The following is a 16,264-nucleotide window of genomic DNA, read 5'->3' on the forward strand; positions in this document are numbered from 1 at the left end:
CTCCTGCTGGCCTCTTTCTGGGCAAGAATGCAGTTCATCACCGAGCGATGATTGATCGTGCTGTTGAATTCCATCTAAAAGCATCCTTCTCCATGCCTTTTTAAAAAAGAATAATTTAAGATTTCTGCCACAGGGCGCATGCACTTCCAGAAGACAGAGGGAAAGTGAGAAATCAGGTGCCAGGAGGGGTGGCCATGCTGCAGCCTCTTCTCCATTTTCCGGGACTTTAGGCGTGTACCTGCGTCCAGTGTGATTTTCAAGCCTCTAAATCCGGTGGTCAGCATGTGGGATCCAGCGCCTGAGCCACAGGCCACCTGCGAGCCCGCCCTGCACCTTTTAGTTTGCGCTCCCTGCTGCTTGGTTGGGACTCGGATGGTTCTCTCCCGCAGCAGGCTCCGTTATCCCCACTGTGGAGTTTTATGATTTGAGTGTACTTTGCACAGAAACTTAAGTATCTAGTGTGCTTTTCTTTTTAACTTCCAGAAACAAGGCGTATGGATGTTTTGATCCTACTGCAGGATGTTAATTGAGAAATTAGTGTTTGCATTTTACAGACTTGAATGGACATACCATTCTCCTTTGACTCTGACCTCGTCCCCAGTGTTTCTTACTGGGGCGTGCACCTGGGGCCCTGGTCTCAGTTGGGTGTGTGTTGGTGATTGTGTTTACAGTAAATTAAGGCACTCTAGACCCCTTCATCTGATAGTGGGTCATCAGGAGTGAACGTCATGATGCATTTTTGCAGAGGAAAACTGTTCGTGGCTTTCTCAAGGACCAAGTGGATACCGAACATTGCCGTCTTCCCAGCAGTTAGCTATATTAGTGCTTTTCTACGTTTCCTTTTTCCGTACTGTAGTTAAGGAGTGTTAGTGCTGCTTCACAGTAAATTCTAAACTTAGGAATCACTTTGTATCTCTGCATTATGTACGTGTATGTACGTGTTTGTGGGATGAGACACCACACCCTGAGGCTGACCTTGGCTGCTCTGACTAACCCCTGCTGTCTGGACTGCAAGTGTGCAGGCCCCGCGAGAGGAACAGGCAGCTCACTGTGTGTCAGGTGGACGGTTGGGACAGCTGAATGCCACCGCCCTGGCCCTGCAGCACGTGACTCTGTGAGCTAAGCCAGGGCATTCAGTGTATTTTGGCCTGTTCCATTCCCTTTTCAAAACAAGGGCATTTGTCTAATTGGTCTCAAAAGCTCTATCTCTCAAATCGCCGTGTTGTTCATTTTCCAAGGTGTGTAACTGGCCGTGGACGAAGGATTCTTGGTGTCTGATGGCTGTCAGATGCTGATTCTCCTTCCGGGTCTTAGGCACTTAGCGGTAGACTGGTAGTTTTACCTAGCAGCTGAAAAAGTTTTTCCCTTTCCAAAGAAATTGGAATTCATTTGATGGGGTGAGCATGTAATAAAGCAGTGTAGCCGCTAACAGTTCACCCTGTCAGTGGCAGTGTTTTCTCCTGTGGAATGGTGCTTATTCCGAGTATGCAGCTCTAGGACCCTGAGACCCTCCCATAACGGGACATGGTCCGGGCTAGCCCGCAGGCTGCCGGCCGATAGAGGGCAGGGCCGCACTGTCTCGCCTCTGGACCCATTTAATATGCTATTTATCTCCCTTGTTTTTAAACAAATCCCAGCTCCGTTCCCTGAGCCGTGTGTTTAAACTTCCTGTTCGGGGATCTCCACCCAAACATCTTTACTGAATTTGACTTTGGCTTCTCTTAAACCTCCGCGGCCGCGGTAGTTGATAGTGCTCCGGACGGCCCGGTGTAGCCGTGGTGGGGCTCCTGAGTGGACGTGGGTGGTTACACCGCCGGCGAGGAGCTCGGCCAGTGGTGGCGTCTGCCCTGGCCACCACCTCTGGGTGGGAGGGGCCTTCCATGCCTTCTCTTCTCTGCCAGAGACCAGGTGGTCTCATCAGAGACAGGGAGAGAGAAGGAGAGGAGGAGGGGAGAAAGCCCCCCAGTGGGGTGGGGTCACACTGTAGTCCCGGCTCTGTCCCTTGATCTGGTCAGGATTGGGGCCCCACGTGCCCGGCATGCTTTTCTAGCCATGGGGGCCGGGACCCGAATCAAGCGGCTGGCCACGTGGGGCTGACCCCTGACTGCCACGCTGCGGTGCTGGCCCTCTTGGCTTTTTCCTCTTTAGAGAGATTTTTGGTATCAGGCGTGCGTGGCTGGAGAGACGGAGAGAGAAATCAGCCCCCTGGGGTGGGGTACGCGCACACGTGCCCGGCATGAGCTTTAAGCCACCAGGTCCAGGACTTGAACTGCGGTCAACTTCGTGGTAGTCCAGTGAGGTAACCATTAGGCCATCTGCTGCTCTCTCATTTTTCCTTCCTAAGGACGGAGTCTTGCGGTGTCTTGATCGTCCTGCCTGGGCCTCCGGCAGCTGGGACTGCAGGTGCTCACCATCACGCTGGGGCTTTAGGGTGGGCGGGGACCTGAATCCACCTGGCTTGCGGCCTCGGCCTGCAGACGGCTTGTCAGCCACACAGGCACCCTGCTGTACTTACCCCTCACTTTCTCTTGTCTCCTCCACTGAGGAGACTTCCCTAAGGGGAAGCGGCTGCGTGCCGAGGTGGCAGGAGCCGGGGTGCGTGCTGTGTGGGTACGAGCTGGCTCCTCCCCGCACACTGGGCGGTCGCTCTGCCTCCTCCACCCACTTTGCGGGCCTCTCCCCGCCCTGTTACCCTGGCCAGGCCGAGTGGGGCTGTAATTGGGGTCAGCCCGAGGCCTGCTCCCGGAGTCTCTTCTCTCTGTCTTTTAGAATTATTATTTATTTCTTTATTTGCAGTCACTCACTGTACAGCAACACCGTATACGAAGTGAGGTTTTCCATCCAGTACACGTGCATTGCCCAGTCGGGTATGCCTGGGTGTCGCCAAGTCATTTTCTATTCCACGGTTCTTACATATTTCGCTTCCCTCCACCCTTGATTCCCCACCTCTCACCTCAGCCACCTCCCCTCTCCCACACTCTCTGCTATGTGCTGTTGTTTTCCATGCCTTTCCCCCCATTTTATTGATTCACTAAAGATCTTAATTAAACGCTTTGAATAGAAGTGCAGCTGGTAGAGGCACGTGTCTGATTTAGGGGTAAACCTCAGCATGAAGCAGCACCTCCCTGGGGCTGTATAGCTTACTGCAGTCGTTAGTGGGTATTAATAGGTATTTTTAGTGCATTTTTTAATTTCAAAAAGTTTTAGTTTTAATAGATCAAATCAAAACATGTTAAGAGAAATTTGCATAAAATGTAAAGCCAGGAAAAAGGTTAGGATTCAGTTCAAATAGTAGGTAGATGAACCTATCAACAGTTCAAGAGAAGACAGAAATCCTTCCATATGGAAACCAAAGCATCGAAGAAATTCAGTAATGTTTTAGTCTAAAGTCAAAAACTTCTATTTCACTAGTTCAGACTCGTGTAGTTAATCTCTCTCCTATTGAATCTGCAGTGTGGCTGTGGTCTGAGCTTTCCACTTAAACTCTGGAGGTCCACACTCAACTCCGGACTTGGCCCTCCCATCAGGCCGGCCGTTCTCGTGGTTCTGTATTGCACTCTTATTTCTGTGTCCGACTTCAGCTTTCCTGGTGTAGCACTCCCTTCAGCACTTGGAGAGCTGGTCTGGTGTTGGTAAATTCTTTCAGGTCTTATTTATCTGAGAATTTTTTTGTCTCTTTTTCCCCATATAAAAGATAATCTTGCTGGCTGTATATTCTTGGTTGAAATTGTTTTTCACTTAACACCTTGAATATATTTTCCCATGGCGTGCATTGTTTCCGATGAGAGGTCCGACGTTAGCCTTACGGGACATCTTTTGAAAGTAACTTGCCGTTTCTCTCTTGCCAATCTTAGTTATCTTGACTCCGTCTGTGGTTTTGGTCAATCTGGCCATGTTGTGTCTTGGGGAAGATCTTCTTGGGTTCATTCTGTGTAGGATCCTTTGTGTTTCTTGGGTCTGGATAGTTGAGTGCCTTTCTGGGTTTGGAAGGTTTTCTTCCAGGATTTCATGGAATGGATTATCAGTGCCCTTATTAGTTTCTTCACCTTCTGGGATACCGATGATCCGGATGTTGGGGAGCTTAATGGTATCTAGTATTTCTTGTATGTTACTCTCTCTCTCTTTTTGTCATTTTCTCAGTCTTTTTGGTGATTTTTTTCTAGGTCAGAGTTCTGTCTTCTACATCTGAGATTCAGTCTTCTGCATGATCTAATCTGCTTTTGATATTTTCAACAGAAGTTCGGGTTTCCTGTATTACAGCTCCATCTCTGACAGTTCCGTCTGATTCTTTTTATGATCGTACAAGGACTTCCTCACCTCCTGGAACGCAGTGTGTCTGTTCTCCTGCTTCTTCTGGAATTCGTTGTCTCTCCTCTCTTGCATCTCTGTTAGCTTTGTCACTGTGGATATTTTAAATTCTCTATCTGACATTTCCATGAGTTCCCTTGTGTTCTTTACGGAGGAAGAGGAGTTATTCTTTTCCTTGGAGGAGAGATCATTTCTGGGTTTCTCATATTTCTTGTTCCTCTGTGGTGGTTTCTGGTCATCTGATGGATTATGTGTGTTTTCCTGGCTCCTGGCTAGAGACTGCGGAGCAGGAGGTGAAGTCTGGGCAGAGGGCCTGCGGTGGTCAAAATCGAGCGTTTGCTGTCTTGAACTCCTGGCTGGTGTTACCGGGTTTTCCGTCACTTTCCTCCTAGTGTAAGGCTCGTCGTCGAGGAGTCGACGCGCTGCAGCCGGGAGTGTGTGTTGCAGCCTGTGGCCTCGGTAGACTCTGCGTGAGGTGAGCAGTACTGGTGAGCGTGGCCGTGGTCTGCACTCGAGCCAGGCCCACTGGGGAGGATGTATTGCATAGACTCGGGCGAGGAACAGGACAGAAGAGAGGCCAGGGCTGGAGCTCGAGAGGGCGGGGACAGGACGTCGGCCCTCATGCCAAGAAGTGGGCCCAGAGACGCAGGGTTTCCAGTGGCAGTCCCTAGGGGTGATATCCTGGGGTTTACGTCCCTCCCAAGGGTCTTATGTTTATAGATTTAGGAGGCGGTTTTATTTCCTTGTTTTCTTTTAAAGGAGGCCTGAGAGTCGTTTCTGTAGACCTGGATTCCGGTGTGGTGTTGGAGCCAGGCTAGGCCGAACCATGGTCGGCCATGTGGGAGTCCAGGGCCTTAACCGTCACATGGCCTGCTGGCCCCGACTCCCTTTCAAGTAGGACTGGGCCCTCGCATTTCCTTTTGTCATGCCTCGTTACAGGCAGCCCGAGAGCTTCGGAGCCTCCTCCGCGCGTTCCTTTACCTTCAAGATCATGTACACTGTTCTTCCATAGCAAATGGGTTCATTCGATTTGTTCGGAGTTGGAGTCAAAGTAGCCGTGGACATTTTTCAGTGGAGACTGTCCCCGCCCTCGGGACGCAGCTGTCAGGCTCTGCCCGCCACGTGCCACGTCACCCCAGCCTGGCACGCAGCGTTCCAGGGATGCGGAATTCCAGCGTCCGGAGGAGAAAGTGTCGACTGTCCTTGATGTTCAATGTATTTTAAAAAGAAAAGAAAACGGATGTCACTTCATTTTGGGGCGAAAGAGAAGGTGGCCTAATGGTATTGACCACTGATCTAGTCCAGCACAGACCCAGCCGGCGGGCTCACTGCAGAGTCGGGGTCCGAGGTCAGATGGGGGACCTCGTGCCCATGTCCATTCTGGCCTGCCACCTCCCGTTTGGCCCCTTCGGGCTGCAGGGCCTTCTGTGACTGCAAACACACGGGGAGTCGTGGAGACCCCAGTGACAGGAAACTGCTCGTGGCCTGGAGTAGGGCACTCGGAGCCTTCTGGGGCTCAGCCCATGCCAACCATCAATGCTCGGGCGCCCGCACGCGGCACAGCAGCCCTGGGGGCTGGGCCCTCACCCAGGGTCCCAGCAGGTCTGGGAAGGGCCCGAGAAGATCCTTGGTTCCTGAGCCGGCCTTGAGAGCGAGATCTGGTTCGGGACGGGCTGGGGTTGGAAGCCCACGGCCCTACGTGGGGCAGCTGAGCTCTCAGCTCTTGTAACTTCCTGCAGCCTCGCGTTTCTGAGGGGCCTTTCCTCCCACAGACGGAAATACTGAGGGGTCCTGTTTGCTTCCTAGGGGAGAAAGCACCCCCCAGTCGGGCATGGTGACACCGCAATCCTCCTCCTCCCCCTCCTTTTCCTCCCTTTCCTTCTCTTCCCCCTCCTCCATATCACCTCCTCCTCCACCTCCTTGTCCTCCTCCTCTTCTTCCACCTCCTTCCCCCACATCATCTCCACCTCCTTGTCCTCCTCCACCTCCCAACTCCTCCTTCTCCTCCCCCTCCTTTTCCTCCCTCTTCTCCTCTTCCCCCTCCTCCATATCACCTCCTCCTCCACCTCCTTGTCCTCCTCCACCTCCTCCTCTTCCACCTCCTTCCCCCCCATCATCTCCACCTCCTTGTCCTCCTCCACCTCCCATCTCCTCCTTCTCCTCCACATCCCAACTCCTCCTCCTCCTCCACCTCCTTGTTCTCCTCTACCTCCTCCTCCTCCTCCTCTTCCACCTCCCTCCCCTATCACCTCCACCTCCTTGTCCTCCTCCACCTCCTTGTCCTCTTCCTCCTCCCCCTCTTCTCCATCACCTCCTCCTCCACCTCCTTGTTCTCCACCTCCTCCTCCTCTTCTTCCACCTCCCTCCCCTATCACCTCCACCTCCTTGTCCTCCTCCTCCTCCACCTCCTCCTCTTCCACCTCCCAACTCTTCCTTCTCCTGGACTGCTTGTAAGCTGCCTGAGACAGACAGCAAGAGCGAGAAAGCTCTCCCCTGCCCTTGGCCATGGTCCCGGGCTGCCCCTTCTCAACTCCCCCGCCCCTGCTCGCCCTTTCTGTCCCTGTCCTGAGGTTGTCTGTTCCAAGCGCACCATGGTGCCCCCTGGTGATTGCTAAGCATCAGTGCAGTTGTGAGCTCAGGCCAAACCAGCCAGGCCCTGTGCCTACAGTGCCCGGCGCCAGGCAGCCTGAGCTGCGGTGGCACTTCTGGGCCATGCAGACGCCGTGTCTGTGCTGTCCTGTGTCAGCCTCTGGGCACGCACAGCTGCAGAGCTCTTGGTCAGCGGCGAAGGTCCCCAAGGAGCTGAGCCTACCGATGTTTACGGGTCCTCGGTCACAGTGGGACTAGCCAGCTGACCAGCCTAGTTCAGAGCAGTGCGCGTCAAGCCGCTGTGGCAGGAAGATCCTGTTAAAATGGGATTCTGACTCAGTCTGAAATCTGTGTCCTTTCAGGTAGGAACTAGCTGGCCTGTTAGAGACAGAGGGAGAGAGTGACCCTCTCCAGGCCTCGTGCCTGTGGGGTTGGTCATGGCACACTCAGCTCAGCCTGCAGTCCATACAGCGCCCCCAGTGGCCCCAGGACCAGCAGCGCCGGCTGGGGCCTGTGGCTGGGCCACGTCCTGCTGGCTGGTCTCTGCTGGACGCGTTCGGGCCCTATGAGGCGTGCTTTGAGAAGCACAGCGTAACACGGGGACGGGGTCCACTTGTTCCAGAGTGGCACCTCAAAGGAACAGCTGGATCTGCAAATCTTCACACGGTTGCAGGGTCCTCGGTGCTGCGGTCCGAGACCCTGTCTGGGTGTCCCTGGGGCAGTAGGCACAGCAGTGGCCGCGTGCAGCCAGGGGCTTCGTGAGCGCCTCCAAGGTCTTACAGGGGTGTGTGACAAGGGGGCTTTCCTCACTCCAGTCAGATGAAAGCGGAGATGTAATCTTCCTTGCAGGTTTTGTGTGTGAAGCTGTGTGGGGCTCTGGAACATCGCCAGACACAGCACGCCAGCACAGCGGCGTCCTCAGGTGGTAAGCGGTTCGGTTCCCACCCTTCTAAACAGCGCAGCTTTGCCTCTGGGCCAAACAGGCTCGTCTTCCCCTCCCTGCCCACCCCGCCCACATCCTGGCTGGCTTCCTCGTTCTGCTCCATGTACCCAAAGTCCTCTGCAAAATGCCACCCGTGGTCAGACGAACTTGAGATGGGCAAGGAAGTGTCTGTCCCAGGATGTAACTCCCCAGGGAGACTGAGCTGAGAACTAGCGCCGAGGGCCAGCTCCAGGAAGCGCCAGGGATGTGTAGACTGCGTGTGCGGGGACAGTGTAGTGTGGGGACAGTGTAGTGCGGGTTGTACAGGAAGTGAGAGGCCCGTGATTCCCAGTTAAGCATTCTGTTCTTCATTAGAAAGTAAAATGTAGTGACCGACCATGGTTCGAGTCCCAAACCCGGCAGCTTGAAACTCATGCAGGTGTGTCTGCTTTGCATGCCTAAGATCCAGAGAGGAGAATGGAGGAGAAGGGATTGTGGCGTGGCCATCCCCCCTGGGGGGGTGATTTCTTGCTTTCTGCCTCTCTTTCTATCTTATCTGGCACGCGCACACGCCCTATAGCAAAAATCTAAAAAAAAAAAAAAAGTATCCATTTTTATATCTTTTTTTTTTTTCCTTAACAGAAATAACAGTTAACTATAAACACGGCCTTCCTTTAATAACGCTTACTTTGCCATCCAGAGAAGAGCGCTGTCAGTTTGCGATCCGACGTCTACGGACGACCGTGGGCTCTTTCCTGCAGGACCTGCGGGGCGAAGACGGGGGTGTCAGGACCGCGGCCGTCCTCACCACAGGTGCTAGCGTCCTTCCAGCTCCCTTCCCTCCCAGACCTCCTCCGGTTCTTTACTGTTCTAAACAAACTGGCCCTTTATTCATTGCGCAGTAGATGGTTGAGTTACTGAGTGATTTTCACGCATTAGTGGCAATAAAAAAGAACTCCCTCGAGTAAAAAACAAAACCAGAGAGCTTAGTATAAGTTTCACTTACTTATTTTATAAGCCCAGCTCCAGAATGTTTCCTCTTGAGAAAACTTTAGTAGCACAGGCATCGGGTGTAATCCTCCTTAAACTTGAATAATCAGAAAGTGAGGTAGACGTTCAGTGATGAAAACACCACAAATACTTAAAATCCACAAATAGTGCATTCAGTGAAATCTTTGGTACAGAGCAATTACAATCTAATCTGGTTTTGACAGAATCAGTTCCTAGGATAACTTTTTTTCCTTTTTTTAGTTTGTTTTCCCTTTTTAAGTTTTTTTTCCCCAGGAGGGTGGCCATGCCACGGTCCCTTGTCCTTCATCCTCCTCTTGGAGATTTTGGGCACATCAACATGCCGGATGTGCATTAAAGGCTCAAACCGCGGTCGGCCACGTGGAGCCCCGCGCCGCAGCCACCTCGCCACCTGGTGGCCCAGCGTGCATGTTTTCAGTGCCAGCAGGTGGTTAGTAACTCAGACACTCAGATTTAGGGTATGGCTCTTATATTCTCATGGTCTGAAATGGTCTTTGGTCAACTGTCCTGCCCCTAAAATAGAGCGAAGAATTGTTTTTCCTAGCCCAGCAGGCAGAGGCTGCAGATACAGATCAATCAATAAATCTGGGTGACCGTTTAATTGTTACATTACCTAAGAATGTGTCTAAAACATAGTGATGAGAAGAGGGTAAGCATCCTTCTTCCCTTCCTGAGTCCAGAACCTTGTAAGGGATAGGGTACAGCAGTTGGAAAGGTGGAGATTTAAAAATGCATTCATTCAACAAGTATGCATTGACCCGCACAGGCGTGTGTGTGTGTGGGGGGGGTGTGTATGTGTGTATATGTGTGCGTGTGTGTGTACGCACATGCATGCCAGGCATTGTTCTACATGCTGGAGCTAAAACAAGGCACAGAGGGTTCGAACTCCTGCCCTGAAGGAGGTCCACTTCAGTAGGAGGAAGAAACAGGTTAATGAATAAGATATGTATATATTATGTTAGACAGTACTGTGGAAAAGCCCAGCGGGGAGGTGAGAGAGAGGGTGAGTGTGTGTGTGTGTGTGTGACCTGTCTGAGTGAAGCCCTGGAGGGGAGGGGAGGGAAGGGGCCTTGTCCCGGGAGGGGAGGGAAGGGAAGGGGCCTTGTCCCTGGAGCGGAGGGGAGGACCTCTGAGAGGTGGGGAGGGCAGACCGGATGCTTGCCGTAGGTTATTTGTTTAAATCACTGTACTTGAATTCCATTTCCCACAGACGCGTGCAGTGTCGAGGGTGCATGTGCTCGCCAGGGCACGCACAGCGGGAGAGCGCCAGCCCGTGGGTGTAGTCACATCGTCCCTTCTTGGTTTCTCCATCCTGCCAGGATTTGGGGCACGTGCACACTGCCTGCCCCCCATGTTTCCCGTGCTAAGGGACAGGGACTCTGGCCAGGTGGGACCCGGCTCCCAGGGTGCAGTGCTTGGCTGCTGCACTGTCAGGCCGGCCCCGCCCAGGTCGCTCTGCGTCTTCAGCTCTGCCTGGAAGGGGCTCTCTATTAACGCCTGGATCCGAGAGTGAGGTTTTAGCCCTGCCCTGTGGGTGCCACCTCGTCCCTGAAGTAGCCAGGCGTGTCCCCCGAGCACAGGAGCGTTGACGTCCATGGGCAGCCACCTCGTGGCACAGTGGGTAGGCTCTGCATGGGAGCCATTTCCCACGTGGCTGATCGCGGTTCTAATCCCTGCCCAGCCGCCCGGACAGCACACTGGGGCCCTGTGTGTGCCCAAATCCTGACAGGATGGAGTGGTGGCGGGAGAGGGCTTGTGGCGTGACCACACCCCGCTGTGGAGTGTGCTTTAGCTCTCTCTTGCTCTCATATATGTGTGCCCTTAGTAATCAAAAAGAAGAAACCAGGCTCAGAGTCGAGCAGTCTGCCCGATGGTAGCATGCAGTGAGTGACGTGAAGACAGTGACTAAGCGTCCTCTGCTTATATTTAAAAATAATTTGAGGGGTTGGCCATGGCCTGGTAGGTTAGCTATCTGGGTCCCACATGGCCGACTGCGGTTTGAGTGCCATCCCAGTGGCTTCAGAACTACTGTGGTGTGTGTGCACACGTGCCCCCGATTCCTGCGGGCGCGAACACCCCTCCTACCTGCGTACCTCCTCCTCCTCTCTGGTGAGCGCACGCGTGCTCTGGAAATGAAAACCAACGAGTGACTGTAAAGCGATCAGAAAGAAATAAAGACTCGGAATCTTAGGAAGAGGAGCTCTTGGGCTCCTGCCCTGGATTAGATGGAAGTTCAGCCCCGTCCACTCTGGTCCCTCATGGTCCTTGGTCTGCTGCCGTCTGCTGTCCGTGTGAAGAAGCATGGTGTCGGACGTGCTCAGCACGTCCATCGTTCTAGAAGCTGCTTCAAAGTCACTTCCATGTGAAATTTCAGTGGCTCTTGGAGAGGCAGCTAAACTGATTGGCATGTCGATGCTTTTTAGCAAAGGGTCTCTCTGGGTGGGCTTGGCCTGTGTTTAACCTGGGCTTGGAAAGCGTGGTCTCAGCTTGTCACAGCCCGGCCTGTCCTGGGGGCTGAGTTACTTACCAGTTCTCAGGGAAATTCTCACCTGAGCCGATGAGCGGGAGCACGAACAGCCCGTGCCACGGGACAGTCCCAGGTGCAGACTGTCGCGGTGGGTCGCAGACTGGAGGAGGCAGGTGCCAGGGTTCTCCAGGTCTGCAGCGGTGCCGTGTGGCCAGCAGGTCCCGGGGCTGAACTCATGCTGCTTGAATGGAACCAGGCAGACACCTGCTAGGGAAATGCACCCCCGGCAGTGTCCCAGACTGTTCCCCCGAGTTATGCACGACTCCTGCGAAGGACATGTCAGGGGCCCCGACCCCACACAGCTCGCCTCTCGTTCAGTGGTTAGCTCTCGTGACACTGGGGCTGCCGTAAAAGTTCAGTCCAAGACTGTGACAGGACCTAGGCCTGGTGAGCTCTCAGAGCACGGCGGGGTCAAAAAGTTCTGAGAGGATCACATTCCCTGACGTGGTTCTGGGATGTTTGGGTTTGCCACTAGGGTCTCTCCTGCGTCTGCTCTCTGCAGAGGTCTGCCAAACAGATGCACATGTGCTTCTGGGCTTCCACATGTTCATGCTGTCCCTGCCCCACCAGCTTGAGGTCCTGCCACTTTTATTTCCTGCCGGGAAGGGGGGGAGCGGGTGTGGGGCGCTTTGGGGTGCTGTTGGCCACTGCCACTTCAGCCAGCACACCTCAGCAGCTGGTAGTTACAACCGAGAGAAAGGCAGGTCTGGAAACGTCACCCCTCCACATGCAGGTGGCCCAGCCACACAGCAGGTGGACTCAGGCCAACAAGACAGTGTCACAGGCTTTGCACCCCAAGTGACGGGAAGCCAGGCACAGGAGGAGCAGGAGCCACCAGCCGTCTCTGCTTCCCCCACTGCCCCCCGGTCTGCCCTAGCCTTGCTGTGAGGGGTCCCACCTCCTCTGACTCTTCAGTGGCCATCTGCACACGACTTCACTGTGGCCTTACCCTGAATCTCAGGACAGCTGAGGGGTAGGGAAGAGGAGCATCTGCCCCTTCCACTGGATTCCGTCTAATGACGGGGATCCTCAGGGGAGCCCCTCTACGGGAGTGGTGTTTGAGTCTGGGGACCAGAGGAGGCAAAGGCACATTACTGTGCCATAAAGACCTGGGTTTGGAAAATGGTCCTCACCGTTCTAAAACAAGGGTGTGTTTTGCGTTATGTTTTCTCTTTCAGATGGCAGCGAGATCCCAGCATCAACCCTCATGGATAGTCTGTTAATGAGAGACTTTAAGCTTATTATTAATGAGAAAGTGTATGATGTACAGTGCCCCAAGAAAGGTAAGAGAAACGGCCATCCTGTCTTGTCTTTTGCCTTTAGCTGTGGGGCTTTTAAAGGGAGCAATAGTTGTCTTAGTAACATTTTCTATTTATTTATTTATTTATTTTTGGGAGAGATTTTTGCTATAGGGCGTATGCGCTCCCCAGAGAAACAGAGAGACAGAAATCCACCCCCCAGAGGGGATGACCACGCCACAGTCCCTTCTCCTCCATTCTCCTCTCGGGTTCTTGGGCATGCATACACATGCACCTGGCATGAAATTAAGCCACCAAATCTGGGACTTGAACCACGGTCAGCTACATGGGAGTCCAGTGACACAGCCATTATGCCAACTGCTGATCCCAACATTTTCTATTTTTTAGTTTATTGCCAAAGGACACATACATTTGGGGGGGGGTGGGGTACCCCCAACTGGGGTATGGCCATGCCATTGTTCCTTCCCTCCCATCTGTCTACCTGTCAGGATTCTGGGAACATGTGCATGCACTCATGGTGTGATTTTCATTTATGGAAGTTTCCACTAATATATCTTCAAGATAACTGATTCTCTCCTTCCCAGTGTCTAATCTGTTGGGCCTGTCAAAGGCATTCTTCATTTTGTTACAGTGGCTTTTTATGCCTAGCAGGGTTTTTTCCCCTTAGATTTTTCCGTCTCTTCGTTTACATTACTCATCTGTTCTTGCACATTGTCATTTTTTTCTGTTAGAGCCCTGGCCATATTACTCATAGTTGCTTTAATGTCTTGGCATGATCATTCCAGATCTCCGCCATATCAGGGCCTGCTAATGATTTCACTTAGCCGGACATGGCATATCACATGAGAGACAAATGGAGGTGACCAGTCCCATGCTGTGCGGCTGTCTGGCTGGAGTTAGACTGCTAGTGTCTGCTCAGCTCAGGTGTCAGAGGCTTCAGTTTCCGCTGCTGCCCTTGTTTCATCCCCTTTGTGTTTTATGGTTTCCGCAGAAAGTCTTTCTCGTAGAGAGCCTGGTCTCAAGTAGAGCAGAAGCTGCACTGCTGCGGCCGTGAGGTACTGAGGGACCCACAGTCGTGTGATGGGGTCTCGTTTCCTGTAGGCACCATCCCTGGGCTGTGCCCTGCCGGAGAGTTTCTTAGCCTTTGTTTTCCCCGTGAGACAGCAAGGCTGGAGGAGGCTGCAGGGCCGAGTGCCCTTCCTGCAGGCCAGACGAGGCCCTGGCGAGGTGGCCTGTCATGCGAGCAGTGTTCCGGGCTGCTGAGAGCGTGTCCCTTTCCCCTTCTGCAGAGGTGGGCACGTGCTTCCCTGGTCCCTGATGTCCCCTGTGACAACCTGGTGAAACTCCTGGGTGAGGAGTTCTACTTCTCGAGCTAGTCCGCACCAGCCCCCAGCAGCTCACCAGCACAGTCCATGTCCGCCAGATGACGGTCATGTCACCCTGCCCGCATGGTCACTGTGGTTGCCCTGCCCGCCATGGTCACTGCGGTCACTCTACCAACTGTGGTCACCCTGCCAGCCAACAGTCACATGTCGCCCTCCCCACGCGGTCACTGCAGTCGCCCTGTCCGTGTGGGTGCCCTGCCCGCCGTGGTCATTCGCTGCCTGGTGGGCCATCCCTTTCCTAGCCCCCCCACCGGCCCTCGTGCAGCACCAGTGAACAGTACAGCCTCAGGAGGGTCTCGTGACCACCTGAGTGACGTGGACTTACCCTGGAGAGGAGGAGTGAGGGGAGCTACAAAGAACACGGGGAATCCTGAGGCCGCACCCCTCCCTGAGCCCTCGGCTGTCCAGCCGCTCACACAGAAGGCAGGGTAGCGGACAGCAGGTGGATCCCAGCATGGGGTTCATGTGCACATGGAGATGGCCGGGCATGAGAGCTGTCAGAGCGCAGCCCCGAGCACCGGGCTACACAGCAGGTGGCCTGGAGGCAGCAAAGCAGGGTCTGAGCCCCACGGCGGGACACCAGGAGGTACATAAAGCCATAGTGCAGGTGCAGACTCACAGGGCCTGGGCAGGTCACTCTCGCACAGCTCCGGGCTGGCGAGGGTCGCAAGTTGTCGCTGGTGACCAGCCTGTGCTCCTTCTGGTTGGGAAGCAAGGAGGGACAGGTTCGAAAATTTGTGTCCTACTTTTACACAAACATTTGTGGACAGGCTTCCTTCCTCCGAGAACTCTAGAATAACATCCAGAAAGCTGGCTGGGGACGGGGTGGTTGGAAGGATCTTCATTGAACTCGGGTAGAGAAGCGAACCCAGCAGTCAGTGTGCCCTGGGCAAGGCGAGGTCTTCACTGGCCTCGTGGCCGTGGCACTGCCATTCCCTTTGCTGTCTGTGTCCCGACGTCGTGGTACCAAGAGGAGGCAGGTGAGGACAGAGCGAGTTGAAACCTCTGCCCAGTAATGGATCACTCCAGGTTGAGGTGGCCGGAGTCGTTTGGAACAGAAAGGCTGGTGCCAGGTGCCACTGGGAGTGCCCAGGTGGCCAGGCCTGTGGGCTCAGACTGGGCTTCCTGGACTCACGGACCCGGGAGGGAGCAACACGGCAACCACTTTGTGCGTCTCTGTTTCTCTCCAGAGGAGCAGGACCATGAGCATGCCGCAGAGATGGAGCACGTGAAGGCCGTGGTGCACAGGCTGTCGGCGGTCCTGCACGCACAGGAGTTCCAGAAGAGGAGAGAACACCAGTTACTGGAGACGATTGACCACCTGAGGGGTCAGCTGCAGCCCCTCGAACAGGTCAGGGGGCAGCCATGGAGTCTGCTTGGAAATCATGCATAGTGGGGCCAGCAGGTGGCGTGGTGGTTAAGACACTGCATTCCCACATGGCCGACTGTGGTTTGAGTCCTGGACCCTGTGGATGAATGTTAGGCTGGGCGTGTGTGTGTGCACACGCGAGAAATCCCAATGGGAGAAGGGACTGTGGCTTGGCCATTCCCCCAGGGGGTGATTGCTCATTTCCCTGTCTCTCTGGCAAGCCTGTGAGCCCTATGGCAAAACAAAACAAGAAGTTCTTGAATACCAACAGGCCCGGTAGTCCCTGAGCGCTGCCTCTGCTGGTCGCCGCCCCAGGTGCACCTGCTCCTGCCCACCTCAGGAGCGGGCCTCGGCGCTCTCACCTCCCTGGCCTCCAGGTGAGGACGTGGCCGCAGAGCTGAGGTGGCTGGCTCCAAGTAGAGCTGCCGTCCGACCGCTGCTGCTGTCCCTTCCCCAGAGCAGCCGTGCGCGCTTGGTAAGCGGGACCCTCACCAGGGCGTACCCCAGTTTCTTCAGAGAACAGGCCCAGGGCCCGGCTCTCCCTGACAGGGCAGCAGCTGAGCGTTGTTAGTAAGGGCTTCTTGGCGCCCGAGGTTCACCACGGCGGGGGAAGGATCACTGTGATGAGGGCCTGTTTGTTTTCCAGGAAATCTGCGTTCAGTCACTCGTCCTCGGCTGTGCGCTGGGGGCAGGCGCAGTGGGAGCAGAAAGCTGGAGAGGCGAGGAGTGTGCTCAGTGCCCTCTGGCACGCCTGGGGACAATTCTGCTTTCTTCTTCTGGATTTTTTACCCACATTTTAATTTTTTCTTTACTTTTTTTTTTTGGAGAGGTTTTTTTTTTTTTTTTTGCTATAGGGCGCATGCGCTCGCCAGACAG

General features: G+C 54.3%; 1 protein-coding gene across 1 annotated transcript in view; it reads left to right on the top strand.

Annotated features, from left to right (window-relative positions):
• Positions 1-7,746: 7,746 nt before the first annotated feature.
• Positions 7,747-16,264, top strand: part of MCUB (mitochondrial calcium uniporter dominant negative subunit beta) — a gene marked incomplete at its 5' end in the record, with an annotated part of 12,971 nt that continues 4,453 nt past the window's right edge. Inside the window, 4 exon segments of the mRNA XM_014593157.1 lie at positions 7,747-7,822; positions 8,462-8,632; positions 12,554-12,658; positions 15,210-15,370. Coding sequence (XP_014448643.1) covers positions 7,747-7,822; positions 8,462-8,632; positions 12,554-12,658; positions 15,210-15,370 — 513 coding nt within the window.

Source organism: Tupaia chinensis, unplaced genomic scaffold (genome assembly GCF_000334495.1).
Source record: "Tupaia chinensis unplaced genomic scaffold, TupChi_1.0 Scaffold139767_1, whole genome shotgun sequence".
Taxonomy (NCBI): domain Eukaryota; kingdom Metazoa; phylum Chordata; class Mammalia; order Scandentia; family Tupaiidae; genus Tupaia; species Tupaia belangeri.